This window comes from Hippopotamus amphibius, chromosome 9 (genome assembly GCF_030028045.1).
Source record: "Hippopotamus amphibius kiboko isolate mHipAmp2 chromosome 9, mHipAmp2.hap2, whole genome shotgun sequence".
Classification (NCBI taxonomy): domain Eukaryota; kingdom Metazoa; phylum Chordata; class Mammalia; order Artiodactyla; family Hippopotamidae; genus Hippopotamus; species Hippopotamus amphibius.
Window position 1 is genome coordinate 107,185,056 of NC_080194.1, and position 17,681 is coordinate 107,202,736.

Genomic DNA, 17,681 nt, shown 5'->3' on the forward strand with positions numbered 1-17,681 from the left:
TGGGATCTTCCCGGACCAGGGATCAAACCTGTGTGCCCTGCATTGGCAGGCTGTTTCTTAACCACTGTGGCACCAGGGAAGTCCAGGTGCTAAGGATTTTGGAGTGAACAAGGATAGGCAAGTCCTTTGGAGGGTTTTGGACAGACAAGTGATAAGTTCTGTCCTTCTTTTTGAAGAAACAGGGGTACTATAGACTTAGAGCAGACCATAGTGGAAGCAAAGCTGTTGCAGTTATCCAGGGCAGAGAGGGAGGTGCTTTAGAACTGGATGGTGACAGTAGGGATAAAGAGTGATTGAATTCTGGATATTTCTGAAGATAGAGCAATAAATAGTCTTTGCTATTTGTCATTGTTTAATTATTATGCTTATCTTATAAATGATATTTGAGAGTTCATAGAATCTATGTAATTGGGTAGGTTATCATCTGAATATTTTGTATTTTTAATTTTATAGTCGCTAACAAATCACTTAGTGAACATCCAATTATTATGTAAAAATTAGGCTTTTGGAGGAGTTAGAACCTGGGTCCATGGGTGCAAAATGCCATTTATTAATTTGAAATGTGTAGAGTAATTAATGCCTCTGAGTAATTTCAGTGCCTGGTTTATTTTGATTTGTTTCTTTTCTTTTCGCTTGAATAGGTGTCAGATTATTTGGTAAAATATTACCAATTTGATTATGTTGAAAATAAGAGTATCAGAAAAAGATTTCACATGCTATTAATGCATCATCAAGAATTAGATGAATTCAGCAACACATTTTAGCTCTGAGTCTGTATTACCTGTGGGCATGTTTGTAAGTAGGTTGTAAAAAGGAAGATAGAATTTTTCTCTATAGAAATTTTGAGTTAGGGTCTGTTGCTGCTTTTTTTTTAAGGTGTGGGATGCTTGTTTTTAGTACTGAGGCATAGCTATGACATATTCCTTGCTGAGCTGCAGCTTTTGCACATTAAAATGTCTTGAAATTCATTTTGTAAGCTTTTAGTTTTGATGATGTGAACGTTTTTAGTGTGAGCTTAAATTTGAAACATCCAGAGATACGTTTCTTTTTACACAGAAGTGGTTGTTTATAATGTTGAAGTACCATGATAATTAGAAGTGTTACCTGCTGGACTGATTGTTAGAGGCAGACTGGTTTCTGCTACAGAGAAATAATTTTAATCCTTTGTGAGAAGAATTTTGAGGTCAAGAGTAACATTTTCTCAGTTTCTCAAAATCAGAGTTTTCTGCTGCAAGAGTGGAGGAAAAAAAAATAGAAGGTGTGCTTGAGTTCATAGCTCTTCTTGATTTAATTCTGTGTTTCACATGAATTAAAACACAATAAGATTAGGTAATATGTATATGAAATGGGTTAGTCTTTTAATAGAATATATGTTGTATTTTATTATCACATAATCAACTTCATCTCTGTTCACATTTAATAGATTGACTTCATTATTTGTCACTGGAGAGAAATGTGATAATCGCTTTTTAATATTTTACAATCTTTGTTAAATCATTTGTTATCTTGTTAAAAAACACTCTCCTAGATTTGTTCTTCTTCTATTTATGGTTGATGAGGTTACTTTTATAAGATATATTTCTCCTTTTAAATCCTTTTGTTTTAAAGTAAGTTAATCTGAGTGAAGAAATGAGGTCTTGGACACTGAAGAAAAGCTATCTTGCCCTTTCCCCTTGACCTCAATTTCAAAGCATTCAGATTACAATTAGGGTGACTATGATAGAGCACCGTGTATTCTCATTACCATCCTAAAGCTATATTTTATTTTTATTTTTTACTCTTTCTTTTTTCATATTATATACTTCAATTAACAATAATTTTAAATAATAATCTATAGAAACATTTAGGCTACATTAGCCTATAAGGAAAATATTTTGTTTTAAATGTCATTGCTTAAGGTTTGTAAAGAAGTATTAATACTAAGCATTTAAAATGCTTTCACAGTATTTATAGGTGAAATGAGTATATTTCATTTTACCCTTTGCAAACTAGCCTGAAAATTCTCTTAGGCTTCTAAAAATCTGTTTGGAAATTGGAAAGGAGGGTTTTTGTCAGTCTGTTTTCAGAATTGAAAGCCAGACATTAGAGATATCTAATATGTTTTCCAAAATGTATCTACTGAGTTTTGAATCTATTTAATAACCTATTATAGAATCTTTTGACAATTTTTTATCCTTGTAGTAATTTAATCATTATGAGCCCAGATTACATAGTCAAGTTTTATTTTACTGGTAGTTTGTTGTTTTTAAGTTGTTTTTTACTACAGATTTTTTTTTCTTCTGGATTTGAACATGGGTTTCTACAGTGGAATTCAACACATGAAAGTTTTTGTAGTGTCATAAGTTGTTTATATGAGTTGAGTTCATAGCTCTTCTTTTTCCTGAAATGGTACCCCCTAAAGTAACATTTTTATATTTCCCAGCACATGAATGGGTCCTGTGACTTGATCTGGTATCAGTGACATTGATACCTTTTTCTTCTGTTGGTTTGAGTAGTCAGTAAATGATTAGAGGTTATCAGAATATCTGTTGACATGACAGTTGGCCCTCCACATCCGCAAGCTTTGACTAACTGCAGATGGCAAGTATTCAGGAAAAATTGTTTAGAAAATTCTCAAAAGCAAAACTTGAATTTGCCACGTGCCAGACAACTATTTGCAAAGCACTTACATTGTCTTAGGTACTATAAGTAATCTAGAGATGATTTAAAGTATAAGGGAGGGTGTGCATAGGTTATATGTGAATAATATACCAATTTATATAAGTGACTTGAGCATCCGTAGATTTTGGTATCCACAGGGTTTGTCTGTAAAGGAAGAACCCAGTCAGTGAACAAGGGCTTCGACATCTGTGTTCTCTGATGCTATGGTAAAAATGAGATTTAAGTATTTTAGGCTTTAGTCAGGTTTTCCCTTGATTAACATACAAAGTATATAAAAGTTATCCATTGCTGTCCAAGGCATCATTGTATATTAGGCTAAATTTGGATTTCTTGTTGTTTTTTGAGAGTTAACCTGTTAGTTTAGGTGAAAGAATTATACCGATAATCTCCTCTCAGCTGCACTATCCTAGTATATGACGTGATTGTCATGTAACGTTCTCTGACCCTGTTTGTTTAGCTGTAAAATGAAAATGAAAATTATACTGAAAAGGGTAACTTATTGTATCTTACAGTGTCTTTTTTGTTACTGCTGTTGCCTTTAACTCAGTGATTTTTCATCCCACATTTAAGTATAGATTTCTTAAAATGGTATTTTCAATAATTTACAGGTGGTATTTGAGCAGAAATCTGAGTAGTGTGCCAACTGATATTTTCAGGGACCAGAAGATGACAGTGATAGCTTTTCTTATTTGATCCAATGTCCTTAATTCTAGCACCAGATATGCGGAAGTATCACAGCAGGGCTGAGTTGCAGGCATAGCCACAGAGAACTCTTACTAAAGATGTCTTGGATAGTATATATTCCGGGCTTAAATATATGATTGCTCATTTTCTACATACATAGGTATTATATTGGATGAATCAACAATACCTGTTTCACAAATAATATAATCTTATTTCTTTCAGTTTTGTTTGTTGATAGTTTTTGACATACAGTTACCCAGCGTTCTTTATGTATGCTTGAATTTTGTGTAAGCTTAAATATTTTTCCAGTCAAGCTATATTTTCTCCCCCTATTCTATATACTTATATAGCTGTTGGTAGCTGTCTCTATTAAAATCTTTTTCTTGAAAGATTTAAAATACACTGTAATTCTAGACAGCTCTATGAGAGGAGTTAGGAGAAGGGGAAATTTATAATGACTTAATTCAAATTAAGCAAACTGAAAAAAAAGGAGCAAGATGAAGGGACATGAGGATTATTCACTTGAGCACCTCCAAAAGAGTAGGAAAGCTGGAAGTGTAACTGGGAAAAAATACGCTGAAAATGGCAGAACAGAAATAACAGTTGCTGTTTCATTCACATTTAAATCCCCCCACTTCTTTCGAATGTTGAGAAATGTACAGGCAGTGGCTGTCCCGCATTTAGACTGTTCCTCCAGTGATGATGGTTTTCTTTTTCAAGATGATGATTATTCTCCACCGACCAAGAGACCAAAGAGCAATGAGCCTCCTCAGCCGCCAGTCACAGAACCTGCCAATGCCGGCAAACGGAAAGTGAGGGAGTTCAACTTCGGTAAGTTCTCAGTTACATGCGGTCCTCTTTTCTTTTTTTTTTCTTCTGTCCTTTTTCTGTTACTGAAGAGTTATGGCATTCTTTGGGGAGGATGCCTTAACTGTGTTACCGCCTTATAATCTAACCTGAGGGAAGCCAGGGACAGTTTGAAGTAATCTTACAGACCCTGCTTACACACGTTTGCGTATACCAAAGCGTGAGATGTTGTGTCTTCCGTTAACTAGAATTGGTAGACTTTAGGGGATTCCCTGGCGGTCCAGTGGTTAGGACTTAGCGCCTTCACTGCTGGGGCCTGGGTTCAGTCCCTCGTCGGAGAAAATAAGATCCCACAAACCGTGGTGCAGTCAAAAAAAAAAAAGAATTGGTAGACTTAAAAATCAGTGTTAATGACAGTAATTCAGTTATTTATCTGAGATTTGGATTGCTTTTTTATTTCAGATATAGTTTTTGTATTAATTTTTCTTGTTTTGTGTAACTGCTAATCTAATCAAACCCCAGTGGATGATGTATCCTTTTGAAGGGACTCATAAAATATTAGTGGCAAGTTGTGTTCATGGTCCATATTTTAAATAAATAGAACATTGAGCTTTACTCATTTTTTTAAACAGTACTTTAATATTTTAACTTCTCAGTCATAATTACTGAATATAAATTGAATTTATATATATATAGTAAGTTTATATATATTCTTTAGCTTGCTATTGTAAGTTGCAACTGTATATAAAGGCTTATTTCCATACAATTTAGACGTGTTAGAAGGTTTCCTGCACAGTCTTGGGGACCTCTCTCTTTTTTGCCTCACTTGGTAGTGTTTAATTGGAGGGGTCTTTTCTGTCCTCCTGTTTTTTAGAAATTATAAGTTTAAAGAGATACTCAGTATGAAATGTTCCAAAGATAAACTTTAAACATCCCTATAATCTTTTTTTTTTTTTTTTTAATAAATTCATTATTTATTGACTGTGTTGGGTCTTCGTCACTGTGCGCAGGCTTTCTCTAGTGGCGAGCAGGGGCGGCTACTCTTCATTGTGGTGCGCGGGCTTCTCTTTGCAGTGGCTTCTCTTGTTGCAGAGCACAGGCTGTAGGTGCATGGGCTCCAGTAGTTGCGGCACACAGGCTTAACAGTTGCAGTTTGCGGGCTCTAGAGTGCAGGCTCAGTAGTTGTGGCACATGGGCTTAGTTGCTCTGCGGCATGTGGGATCTTCCTGGAGCAGGGATGGAACCTGTGTCCCCTGCATTTGCAGGCGGATTCTTAACCACTGCGCCACCTAGGAAGCCCAGGAGGAAGTTCTTAGGAAAGCAGTAAAATTATATAGGCAGAGGTACATTATTAAAAATCAGGATATATAATGTAGAAAATAAGTCATTAGATGTTGGGTCATCTTAAGAACATATTAGTGCCCCCAAACAGGGATTTATCATTGAGTTTTAACTGTCTCAATTTTCAGAGAAATGGAATGCTCGAATTACTGACCTGCGTAAACAAGTTGAAGAGTTGTTTGAAAGAAAGTATGGTAAGTCTAAACTCAGAAATTCTTGTAATATTTTGTTCATTAGCTTTTAAACAATGGAATTATTATTCATCTAATGTGAGCAAGTCCAGTTCTACCAGTGTTTGTGCCTTCCTTACTTATCGGTCCCTGGAAAGGTAGTGGATAGTGTCTGTCCAAATATTAGAAATTTTGTTTCTAGATCACAACAAAGCTTTAGAAGAAGTTTCCTTTCTTTAATTGTCAATTAGTATTTCCTTTAAACTTTCAGCATACATGTTTGGGAGTTTATATATTTGTTGCAAAATCTTGAATCTTGGAGATTTAATCGAAAAGTATTTTCTTAAGCAGTAGTCTCTCTTAATCTATGTTAGATCTAATATTCATCTAGATGCCCTTATTTTCCCTGCTCTTCATATATACCTGAGTTTGTTAGATCTCAAATTCTCTTTTCCTTTTATTTTAATATTCTGTCCTATAGCTACCTTTATATAGGAATCAAAGAAATAAGATTCTTCATCACCTGATGGTATATATCAAATGCTCACCTTAAAAAAAGCAAAAACTATTTTTAAATATCTGTTTTTTTTGTTGGGTTTTTTAGATTTGGAGAATTCTTTACTTTGCAAACAACTGGCAAAGCTGTAAAATTGTATAATACACTGAATTTTAACTTGAAAATCTGTAGTGCTATCCTGCATTACTGAATTTCTTGAAGTGAAGTTTTTAAATGATAACTCACATTGGGATAATTTAATAAACTTGAACAGTTCTCTATCATGGGTGATAACCTACTCCTCAATGAAAATTTAGAATTAGAGTAAACTTAATGAGGAATTCAATAACTTTTTCTTTAATATTTTCAGTTATTTTCTTAAGGTTCTCTTAGTATTTTTCCCATGTTTCAGTAGTCAGAGTCTGTTGCCTGTGACTTTAATTGGACCATTTCAAAATAAAAACTCACAACATAGTCTATCTACATGGAAGCACTATAACGTGGTGGTAAGATTACAGGCTGTGGGGGACAGACTGGCCATGTCTCTTAATCCTCTCTGAGCCATTTGTGAAAGGCATGGTAACTGTAGATCTGTTGTGAAGATTTGATGAGTGAGATGAGAGTGCTTGTGAAGTGCTTCCTGTAATACTTGGGATGTAAATATGTAATAAATGCTTGCTGTTTATATTTTTGTTATTATATTCTTAATTTAATACTGTTATGAGTAAAAGTAATTTACTTATCACATCACTTGTATAAATTTCTGTGTTCCTCGTAAAGAAAAGCAGAGGTTATGTTTTTACTTTTGTTGCGATGCTGATATATTTATTTGATGATTTTGCACATAAGAGAATAATGTTTACCAATCATTGTGAAATTGTAATAACAATATTCACATTTCATAATTTCAAAGCATCTTTAATGGTAATTGCCTTCAGGGAAGACATTTTCATTGTTATGTGTCAATATGATCTTCAGATATAGTATATCAACAAAGGATATTAAGACTAACTGAATTAATGTGTAATATGATACACTTGAAACTTTAGTACAAAGATTAATGTTTAGCAAATAAACTTTTACATAAAATACCAGCACAAAAGTGGGACTGCTCTGAGAGGTGATTCCTAAGGGAGCAGGGTCTGAGAGGAATCCACCGTAGTCACTTTTGCTTTGGAACCTTTCTGGCAATGTCAGTAGCATCTGTGCTGTTCTTTTCACTAGAAAGCAGTTTACATAACTGTGCTTTGTTAATTAAATGAAATAGAAACCTTTGAAAGAATAATAGTGTTTGCTATGTAGTGATGGAAAATTTGGCATTGCTTTACTTAGTGTCAAAAAGTTTAACTGCAATTTTTAGTGCTAACTAAAAATGTCCTTGTATTGTAGACGAATGTAAACTGATGCTTTTTAAAACTTTTTATTATGAAATTCATATTTCCAAAGACCCTCTTTAAATATCCATCACCCTAGTTCAACAGTATTTAATATTTTATAATATTTTCTTCCTTGCCCTTTCCTGTCCTATCTCTTTTTGACGCAAGAACAGTTTAAACCTCTGATGTCCAAGACATCATGTCATTTCACCTCTCAAAACTCTAAATCACAAAATGCCGAGTTGGGTGAGAGGAAGGTGTTGTCTTAATCTCAGTTCATTGTCACACCTAAAAACATTACAGTATTTAATACGCAGTGATATTTAAATATCCCCTGTTGTTTAGAAAAACTCTTTGTTGTTTAATAAAACTGTCAAAGTCTATTCATTATATTTGATTCTTAAGATTCCCTGTGCATTTAGCTTGTTGCAGCTGTTGTATTGTTTTACTCTCAGGTAAATTAATCTTAGCATTTTTACAGTTCAGAAAAACGTTCTGCTTCAGGTATTTTATTTAAAAAATCCTTTCTACATGAACATTTATATTTTTTAAAAACAACTTCTCTTTCATTATATGCTGTGTGTATTAGCTGATACTAACTGGTATATTTGTCTGTATTTATTTGTGGTTCAAATTTCAATAGAAAGCCCGCCTATATCTACATTATTTCAAAACAATATATTATTTCATTGCAGTTTTGGTTAAGTAGAGTTCTTTCATACTAGTTTTCTTCTGATACAGTGATAATATGTGGAATTAAAAATAGTTATAAAAGTTATAGCGCAATATGTGTGTATTCAGTTATCATTCTTTTCTACAAATTGTGCTTAATCCTTGTCATTTCATGATTTTTCCTTTCTCTTTTTACCCTTAAAGCTCAAGCTATAAAAGCCAAAGGTCCTGTGACGATCCCGTACCCTCTTTTCCAGTCCCATGTGGAAGATCTTTATGTAGAAGGACTTCCAGAGGGAATCCCTTTTAGAAGGCCATCTACTTATGGAATTCCTCGCCTTGAGAGGATATTACTTGCAAAGGAAAGGATTCGTTTTGTGATTAAGAAGTAAGACTCTTGGACTTTTGTCTTTGTCCTTGATTAGTGCACCTTTTTGTGTTGTTTACAAATATTTTCTAAACACTAGGGCTATATTGAAATTAAATTTGAGTTACTATATGTTGTTTTGTTTCTACTTTTCAGTATGTCTATGTAAGTTATGCCAGGGTTGGTTTTTTGAGTATGAAGACCTGTCCATGCCTGACTGGCATACAACCATTATTTTCTTTTCCAATTTTTCCGCTGTGTATGCTGAAGATACTGAAGTATCGGTGTCTTATTTTTTAGGCCTGAATTTTAAAAAGCATATGTGGAAATAAAGTAGATTGTAAAAATAAACATTAGAAATAAGAATGAGATGAAAAAAATTAGCAGAGTGCTATAAATTGTTTAGCACTGACATAAGGGTTGTAGTAAGGAGCTTTAAAAAAAAAAAGTATGTGCAGCAGTTGGAAGTGTAAATGCTTCCCTTTTAAAATGGCAGCCACATCACACATTCACATAATTTCTGCTGACTAAAATTACAATAAAGGTTTTAAAAAAGTAAGAGGGCTGGCTTCCCTGGTGGCGCAGTGGTTAAGAGTCCGCCTGCCAATGCAGGGGATACACGTTTGATCCCTGGTCCGGGAGTATCCCACATGCTGCGGAGCAACTAAGCCCGTGCACCACTACTACTGAGCCTGCGCTCTAGAGCCCACGAGCCACAAGTATTGAGCCCATGTGCCGCAGCTTCTGAAGCTCACACACCTAGAGCCGGTACACCGCATCAAGAGAAGCCACCGCAGTGAGAGGGCCTCGCACTGCAACGAAGAGTAGCCCCTGCTGTCGGCAACTAGAGAAAGCCTACATGCAGCAACAAAGACCCAATGCAGCCAATAAACAAACAAATAAATAAATAAAATTTATTTAAAAAAACAAAACAAGACAGCATTTATCAACATATTTCAGCAAATGTAGATATATAGAAACTTTCTATTAGATTCATGATGCAAGTATTAGATGCATTTGTAAACATGAATAGTTAGAGAATAATTGTCTTAGGAAATTACAAAATACTATTGCTAAACTGACATTTTCAGTGAAAGAGCTAAAAGATTATTCATATTATAAATTGTAGAGATGATTCTGTATATGAGACATGAGAAAGGATATGTGAAGTAAATAAAGATCTGTGCCTAGTCGCATTTCATAAAGTTTCAGTGCCCTCAGGATAAAAGTAGAAATCATTAACTTCCAGAGAGTAAGACCATGTCATCATAAACAATGAAAATCACACTGACATCATATACTTGATTTGAGCAGTAATGGATGTAATGCTGTTAAGTCATTCTTTCCAGATTCTAAGTGGAAATGATTTAAACTTTGAATTCTGTAGCCAGCCAAACATGTATGAAAGCAAATAGAGATTCCAGCATGAAAGAGGTTGAGTAGCAGTTGGGATGTCTCCAGCAGCAAGTAACAAAAACCCTTATTCAAATTGGCTTGTTACGGTGGTAAGATTCTTATCTCACTTAGCGAGGGGGTCAGAGAGAAGGGTGATTAAAACAGTGATACTTGGGAGCTTCCCTGGCCGTCCAGTGGTTAAGTTTTCGAGCTTCCATTGCAGGGGGCACGGGTTTGATCCCTCGTCAGGGAACTAAGATCCCACATGCTGCATGGTGCAGCCAAAAAAAAAAGTTAAAAAATAAATAGAACAGTGATACTTGAGGCTCTGTGTCTGCTCCTTTCCAGATTCTTCCTTCCTTGTGCTATTGGTTTTCTTAGACTAGTGACCTGGATGCAGTAGTTCCAGAACTCCTAGCCAGACACATCTGCTGAGGAGAGACAGTAGCTATCTGTGTTTGTGTGAGAGCAAGGAAACCTTGGAATGTGGCTTTACTTCTCTTTGGTTAGGATTATGTCAAGTGCTTATTCCTCAGCCAGGCACAGGCATGGGAAAGATAGCACCATGGTGGGCATAGACCATGTAGTACTCACTCTGCAGTGAGCGTGGGGTGGCTTCGCTTCTCCCGAAAGACGTGGCTTCCATTTTAAGTTCTAATATGAATGCATCTTTTTGAGTCGTGAGCATATTGTAACTGATTTAGTTTTTTCTGACATATCTTTGGGCTGTAAATAGTAAAGTCAGTAACAGTCACAGGATGGTAGTCGTTTGCAGAAGTATTCACATTCATTTTTCTGGCACTGCTCTGATGCTGTTGAGAAAGTAGGAATTTAACAAACACCTTGATCAAAGATTACAGCCAACCAGACTTGCCTCTGCATTGGTATTAAATAAGGGAATGATAGGATTTAACTAAGGATAAAAAGGACCCAAGAAATACCTTAGATAATAGATGCGCTGTCCTCCACGGAGAAACTTATTGCTGACAGATGTTTTTCTTTCAAATAAATTGTAGTTTAAGGACTTTGTCCTCCATTTTTTTATGAACAGTTCAAGTGTAGCTCTTCTTACATGAGATAGCGTGGTAGGCAGCCATGCAGACTAGCAGCGTCGGCATCACCCGGGAGCTTTCAGAGACACCACATCTCAGATCCTCCCAGACCTGCTGCATCCAACCTGTGTGGGATGAGGATGCCAGATGATGCTAGTGCTTGTTAAAGTTTGAGACACCCTGGTGTGGTGAACAAGCTGTGAAGTCAGAATAGTAGTAATGGCAATTCAGCCCGATGTGTCCAGTACAGGCAAGCAATTTACATTATCACCCACACTTTTTTTAACACATGAGGAAACAAGGCAGTGAGAAGGAAGGAAGGAAGGAAGGAATGAGTGAATGAATGAATGAATAAATGTTTCATAATCTCTCATGAAATTGAATGGTAAACCAGAAAGGCTTGTTATAAACCCTGACACTAGTCCTAGACAGGAATAATAAACAACCGCTTCTCCCCCTCCATGTACTGATATTATCAATAAGCCTGTTGTTTTAAGAACTCTTGTGTACTGTCATGTTCTTATAGTGCTTGCTTTTTAATTTGTTAAAAATTTTGAGATTTTTTTCAATATCTAAGGAAAACATACAAATTATTTTATAGATTTTGCTCATGGTTGCTCATCTTAAAGTATATAAAACTATGTTTGCATGTTTACATGTTTGCGCAAGCTCACCACAAGGCACTGCTGCTGTGCAGGTTCTGTTCAAGTCCTTTCGATGTCCTTATTTATGGGGCGCCATCTTTCACACTTGGAAGGGACTTCGTAAGCCATTCCCCAAAGGTTAATGTCGTTAGTCTTGATAACCATAAGCCATTTGGTTTATTTAGAAGGGTAATTCTGTACTTCAGCACGTGTTTTATTTCACACCTCCTCCACTGACTTAATCCTGTATTAATTTCCAACATTTCTGAGATTATGGCTAATGTATGGCCATGCTTCTCTGTGATCGCACTCCCTTGTCCCTGTTACTTCAGGATATTACAACAAAACAGAGTGATGCGGGACACCTAAGTTAGATTCTGCAAATTCTGTGGGGTGTTCATGTATTTGGAAAAATTTAAAAACGTATATTGTCCTGTAAATTTAGGGCAATATATTTTGAAATATATATGATTTTTATAACCAGATTATATAGACATGTTGAAGTAAGGTGGTCTTGAATGTAAGGTAAAATTGAAGAATCCCATTTAAAATTTTTCTGGTTTGCTTCCTTTTGTGTTATGCTTTAATGAAATACCTTTGATTTACAAAATTAACTCCTGTTTGGGTGTGTGTGTGGACACACGCTCCATGAAGCACATTATGAGGCAATGTGCCGTTACCATTTGGTTTTATTACTGTGGAAATCTCAAGAAATTAGAATTTAATTGTGCTCAAAGAGTCCAGGCTGTCTTTTAAAAATTGGCCTTGATGACTGAATATCACAGAAGTACTAGTAGTTATTACTTTTGCTGAATATTATCTGATAAATATTTAGTAATTTTTCTCACCTTTCAGACATGAACTTTTGAATTCAACACGTGAAGACTTACAGCTTGATAAACCAGCTTCAGGAGGTAGGTCTCCAGTCTTGTGTCAAATTGTACATCAAATCAGAACATGTTGTACAAGGAATATTGCCCAGGATTCTCTAGAATAATAAACTCATTTTGTTCTTAATAACCCATTATAAATAAATGTAAACATCACATTTCTGGATAGACTATTAAAGGACCGTGTCTGTTTTACGTTGGAGATGCAGAAGTTTTCTGGCATGACATGTTGAACAGTTTATTATCCTAGTCTGTGTTAGTCAGTTGAATGGTCATCCGTCATTATACCCAGGACTTAAAGACTTAGTTCTTAGAGCACGTAGCCATGGGCATCATCACTTATTGCTTAGATGTGTTTTGAAGGAAATAGAGTCATGATTTGTTCTCTTAGTTGCTTTTGCTCTGGAGTGGAGAGGGTAGGGTGGGGATATAAAATGGAAATTGTATCACTTACGGTTGGCTGTGATGAAAGGATTGCCAGCATTATAGCCCCAGATCTTTCATTGCAAAAATCGACTGCTAGCTGTTCTTGAGAAAAACGAATTCTGTTTCCTGGCTTTAAAGATGACACTTTAGAGTATCTGTGTAAAATTACTATGAATTGTAAATTTTCATTGTTGCTGTTTTGTTAGTTCTTACACTTTTTACTCAGTGTCAGCACAGTTGTTTTAATAAACATATTCTGAAATCTTAGAAATAATTTTAGGAGAGGAAAACAATACTGCCTATTTAATAACTTATTTAGTAACATTTAGTAATTTATTAATGTCATCAAATTGAAGAATTTGTGTATGTTACCCTTACAGTAAAGGAAGAGTGGTATGCCAGAATCACTAAGTTACGAAAGATGGTAGATCAGCTCTTCTGCAAAAAATTTGGTAAGTTTAATTCTCTCCCCACCACCCAGCTAAAGTATATCACAGAATAATTTTTCCAGATTTTGCTTTCAGAAAGTAAATACAATGGATGACTCATCTGCAGTTTTGTTTTATTGTTGCTTTTTTAGCATATACTGTGAAAAGTTTTAAACCTGTCCAGAAGGGAAGAGAGTATTGTAATGGACCCCCATGTACACTTGAAAAGTTATTTATGCTGTGTGTAGGTTATTCAGCACAGGCATTTCACAGTTTGGGAATCCTTTTGTCTTCATACCTTCTAATGATGCGCCACATTGGGATAGAGGGGTTCAATAGCAGTTCTGTCCCTAGAGGGCAGGCCGCTGGTTAGCAGTGTTTTGGTTTTCTTTTATATATATTTATTTATTTAATTGGCTGTCTTGGGTCTTTTTTGCTGTGCGCGGGGTTTCTTTAGTTGTGGTGAGTGGGGGCTACTCTTCGTTGTGGTGCGTGGGCTCATTGCCATGGCTTCTCTTGTTGTGGAGCACAGGCTCTAGGCGTGTGGGCTTAGGCGTGTGGGCTTCAGTGGTTGCAGCACACGGGCTCAATAGTTGTGGCTCACGGGCTCTAAAGTGTGGGCTCAGTAGTTGTGGTACATGGGCTTTGTTGCTCCGCGGCATATGGGATCTTCCTGGAGTAGGGTTCGAACCCATGTCCCCTGCATTGTCAGGCGGGTTCTTAACCACTGCACCAGCTAGGAGGCCCTGGTTTTCTTATTTGTAGTGCTTGCATCCCTAAACACTTAAAATGTTCAGGTTTTGTTTTTCATTACAACATCTTTTGTTACCAAAAGTAACTCCTTTGCCTTATTCTACATTTCAGCAGTATTCAACGTAGTTGTTTTATTTTTCTCTTTCTTAAGCATTTTAGACTATTCTTATAGAAAGTTTCAAAGTTGTTTTTTTGTTTTTAATTTTTTATTTATTGGCTGCGTTGGGTCTTTGTTGCTGCACGTGGGCTTTCTCTAGTTGGCGATCGGGGGCTACTCTTCATTGCGTGGGCTTCTCATTTCTGTGGCTTCTCTTGTTGCAGAGCATGGGCTCTAGGCACACAGGCTTCAGTAGTTGCGGCACGTGGGCTCAATAGTTGTGGCTCACGGACTATAGAGCGCAGGCTCAGTAGTTGTGGCACAGAGGCTTAGTGGCTTAGCGGCTTAGCGGCCTGTGGGATCTTCCCGGCCCAGGGATGGAACCCATGTCCCCTGCATTGACAGGCGGATTCCTAACCACTGCGCCACCTGGGAAGTCCCTCAAGAGTTATTGACTCTTGGTTTCTTCCTGTCTCATTGGCTGTCCTCTTCATTTTCCTATTGTTACCTCCCTTGAGTTCATTCTTTAAATTTTGGGGTACTACTCCACAGCCCAGTCCTGAGCCCTCTTTCTCTTACTGTGCTTTCTCCACAGATGGTCCCTGTCCATCCTAAAAATAGTACATGGTCGATGTTCCTGATGATTCTCACATTCAAGTTTCTAGCCCTGAAAGCTCCTCTTATACCACACCTTTATATTCCCCCAGCTGTCGGACAGCTCTTCAGACTTCACACGCCCTAAACAGAGTCCTTGGTCCCCCCTGCAGCTTGTTCCTTTCCCAGTCCTCCCAGTAGCACCAAGTCATCCAAGCCAGCGCCCCCCACCAGCAGTCACACTTCATTTCTTCATTTCCACAAGGTGGATGATGACTGCATGTAAAACATACTGCAAACCCGTATCTTTTTCTTGTTCACTGCTATCTGTCACTGTAGTCACAACCAGCGCACTGAAGCAGCCATGTTTTAATCCCGTTAAAAACGTCGTCATCTTGCTGTTTTGTGCTCTGTGGCTTCCTTTTGTGCTTGGAATAAACTCCACAGCCGCTGATTGTGGCCACCCTTCATTTCTTTATGTCACCTCACCCCGCCCCCCCCCCCCCCCATTTTTTTTTAAAAGAGGGTTTTCTCCTGAGCATTTAAGTCCAGGCCCTTTTTTTTTGTTTTTAATAAATTTTTATTTATTTATTTTTGGCTGCGTTGGGTCTTCGTTGCTGCATGGAGGCTACTCTTTGTTGCGGTGTGTGGGCTTCTCAGTGCAGTGACTTCTTTTGTTGCAGAGCATGGCTCGAGGCATACGGGCTTCAGTAGTTGTGGCACTTGGGCTCAGTAGTTGTGGCTCGCAGGCTTAGTTGCTCCACGGCTTGTGGAATCTTCCTGGACCAGGGACCGAACCTGTGTCCCCAGAATTGGCAGGCAGATTCTTAACTACTGCGCCAGCAGGAACGTCCTTGTTCTTTATTTTTGTAAGCTCATACCCTCCTTGGGATTGTTGTTGCAGTGTCAGTGTTCTTGTTTTTGGAATGCTCTTACCTCAGATTTTTTTTGTGCCTTTCCTTTATATTTACATCTCAGTTTACACGTGGCTTCTTTGGGGAGGTCTTCACTGACTGCCCTTCTGACATAAACCATGAAGCACACTGTATGTCATCACCTTTTAATTTTTCTTACAGCACTAATGGCTGCCTTTTTCCTTCCACTACAACATAATTCATATAACAGCCCAGATCTTGTCTGCTTAGCTGTTAGTAGAACAGTGTTTGGTGCTTAGTACTCAGCAAATACTGAATGGACCAGTGTCATCAAAAATTACTGAGAGGGACTTTCCTGGCAGTCCAGCGGTTAAGACAGTACCCTTCCAGTGCAGGGGGGAGTGCGGGTTGGATCCCTGGTTGGGGAACTAAGATCCCACATGCCACCCCGCCAATAAATAAATAAATGAATGAATGAATGAATGAATGAATGAATGAATGAATGAATGAATGAATGAATAAATAAATGAATGAATGTATGTGACTCCAAAAAATTTTTTTAAATTAAAAGCCAAAAATAACATGGAACATTAAAAAAAAAAAAAAACTGACAAATTACTGAGGCTTTCAGTCCTGTAGCGTACACTGGCCTCACTGAATTACCACACCGAGAAGATCAAAGCAAGTCCATAGGTGCTTCAGGGAATCATGAGGACACAGGGCTTTTCTCATTTTGGGGAAAGAAACCATATGAGTTGTACCACAAAAAGTCCAAGTCTCCTGGGTGCAAATTCTGTTCCTCCCATGGTTTCCAAGAGTGGTGTATGGCCCTGGGTCTTAAAGACCCAGTAAACCAGCTTTTAGGTGCAATTCAAGTGGTAGCTACAAACTTAGGTCACGTATTGTTTGCTCTCTTCAGAATCCACGCGCTTATATTTTACTTACTATATGATTTAACTGTCTGAGAATTTAATGCTTTGAGGAAAAGTCAGAATTTAAGTGTTTCTTCATCAATATCCTTGACTACCCAACATGAATGTGAGACCTCAGTGAAAATTTATCTCCTCGTACATCTGGTTAGAAATCAGCTAATGAACAATAAAAAATCTTCACCACTTTAAAACGTTTCCAGGACATGTAATGAAATAAGATTATGAACATTATTTATCACTAGGGATGCCACCGTAGTGTCGTCGTAATTGATGAGTAGCTGACGTAGGGTGATGAGCATCTACATGAACAGGCTTAAACTTCGGCCTCATATTTAGTTGTAGAAATTGAGCCTGGTGTAAGAAACAGCCCATCCTATTAGCTCATTGGTGCTTGTCAACAAGCTGACTTTCCCCTCGTGAAAGCTGTGGGTGAGATAGTCATAGAAAGAAAAATTGGCTGTTAAAAAATATTTTGGCATTGTATCAGAGCTAAGAAAATAGCTAAGAGTTTATGTATTGTTACATTATAAACAACAAAATCTGCTGGTGGCCTGAGGTGGGTCATCTGGAGCTGTAGTTACGTTAGAGAGTGAGAAGCAGGTAGAATTGTTGCTTTCTTTAAGGTTCCTGAAAGGGAAAGAGGAAAATATAAGATTGTCTGTCGTATCAAACACAAGTCTTGAAAGCTATATAGCAGCAGCAGCAGCAGCAGCAGCAGCACAGTCAGTCGTCCAGCACCTGTGAACCCTGTGTGTCAGGTGCCGAGAACTCAGCAGCACAGAAGTGAATGCTCCCGCGCCCCCTGAAGCATTCATTTATAAATCAGGGAAATACGCATCGCAGAGCAACAAGTAAGTATGTAGGGTGTTAGAACATGTTAAGTGTTCAGGAAAAAATTAATAAGCAAAATGAGGGGAATAGGGAGAGGGGGTTGGTTACTTAATGTGGGAGAGACCTTGTTGATGACGTGATGAACCCTGATGCGCTTGGCCTCCCCTTTTCTGTAGCTTGTGCTGTTTCT

At 37.3% G+C, this 17,681-nt stretch overlaps 1 protein-coding gene across 9 annotated transcripts in view; it reads left to right on the top strand.

Moving 5' to 3' along the window:
• The window catches only part of GTF2I (general transcription factor IIi), a 106,045-nt gene that overhangs the window by 67,278 nt on the left and 21,086 nt on the right, over positions 1–17,681 (top strand). For all 9 annotated transcript variants that reach the window (XM_057747315.1, XM_057747320.1, XM_057747316.1 and 6 more), the window contains 5 exons: positions 4,066–4,176; positions 5,622–5,687; positions 8,412–8,595; positions 12,521–12,579; positions 13,362–13,433. In XM_057747315.1, the coding sequence (XP_057603298.1) occupies positions 4,066–4,176; positions 5,622–5,687; positions 8,412–8,595; positions 12,521–12,579; positions 13,362–13,433 (492 nt within the window). The remainder of the gene's footprint in view (positions 1–4,065; positions 4,177–5,621; positions 5,688–8,411; positions 8,596–12,520; positions 12,580–13,361; positions 13,434–17,681) is intronic.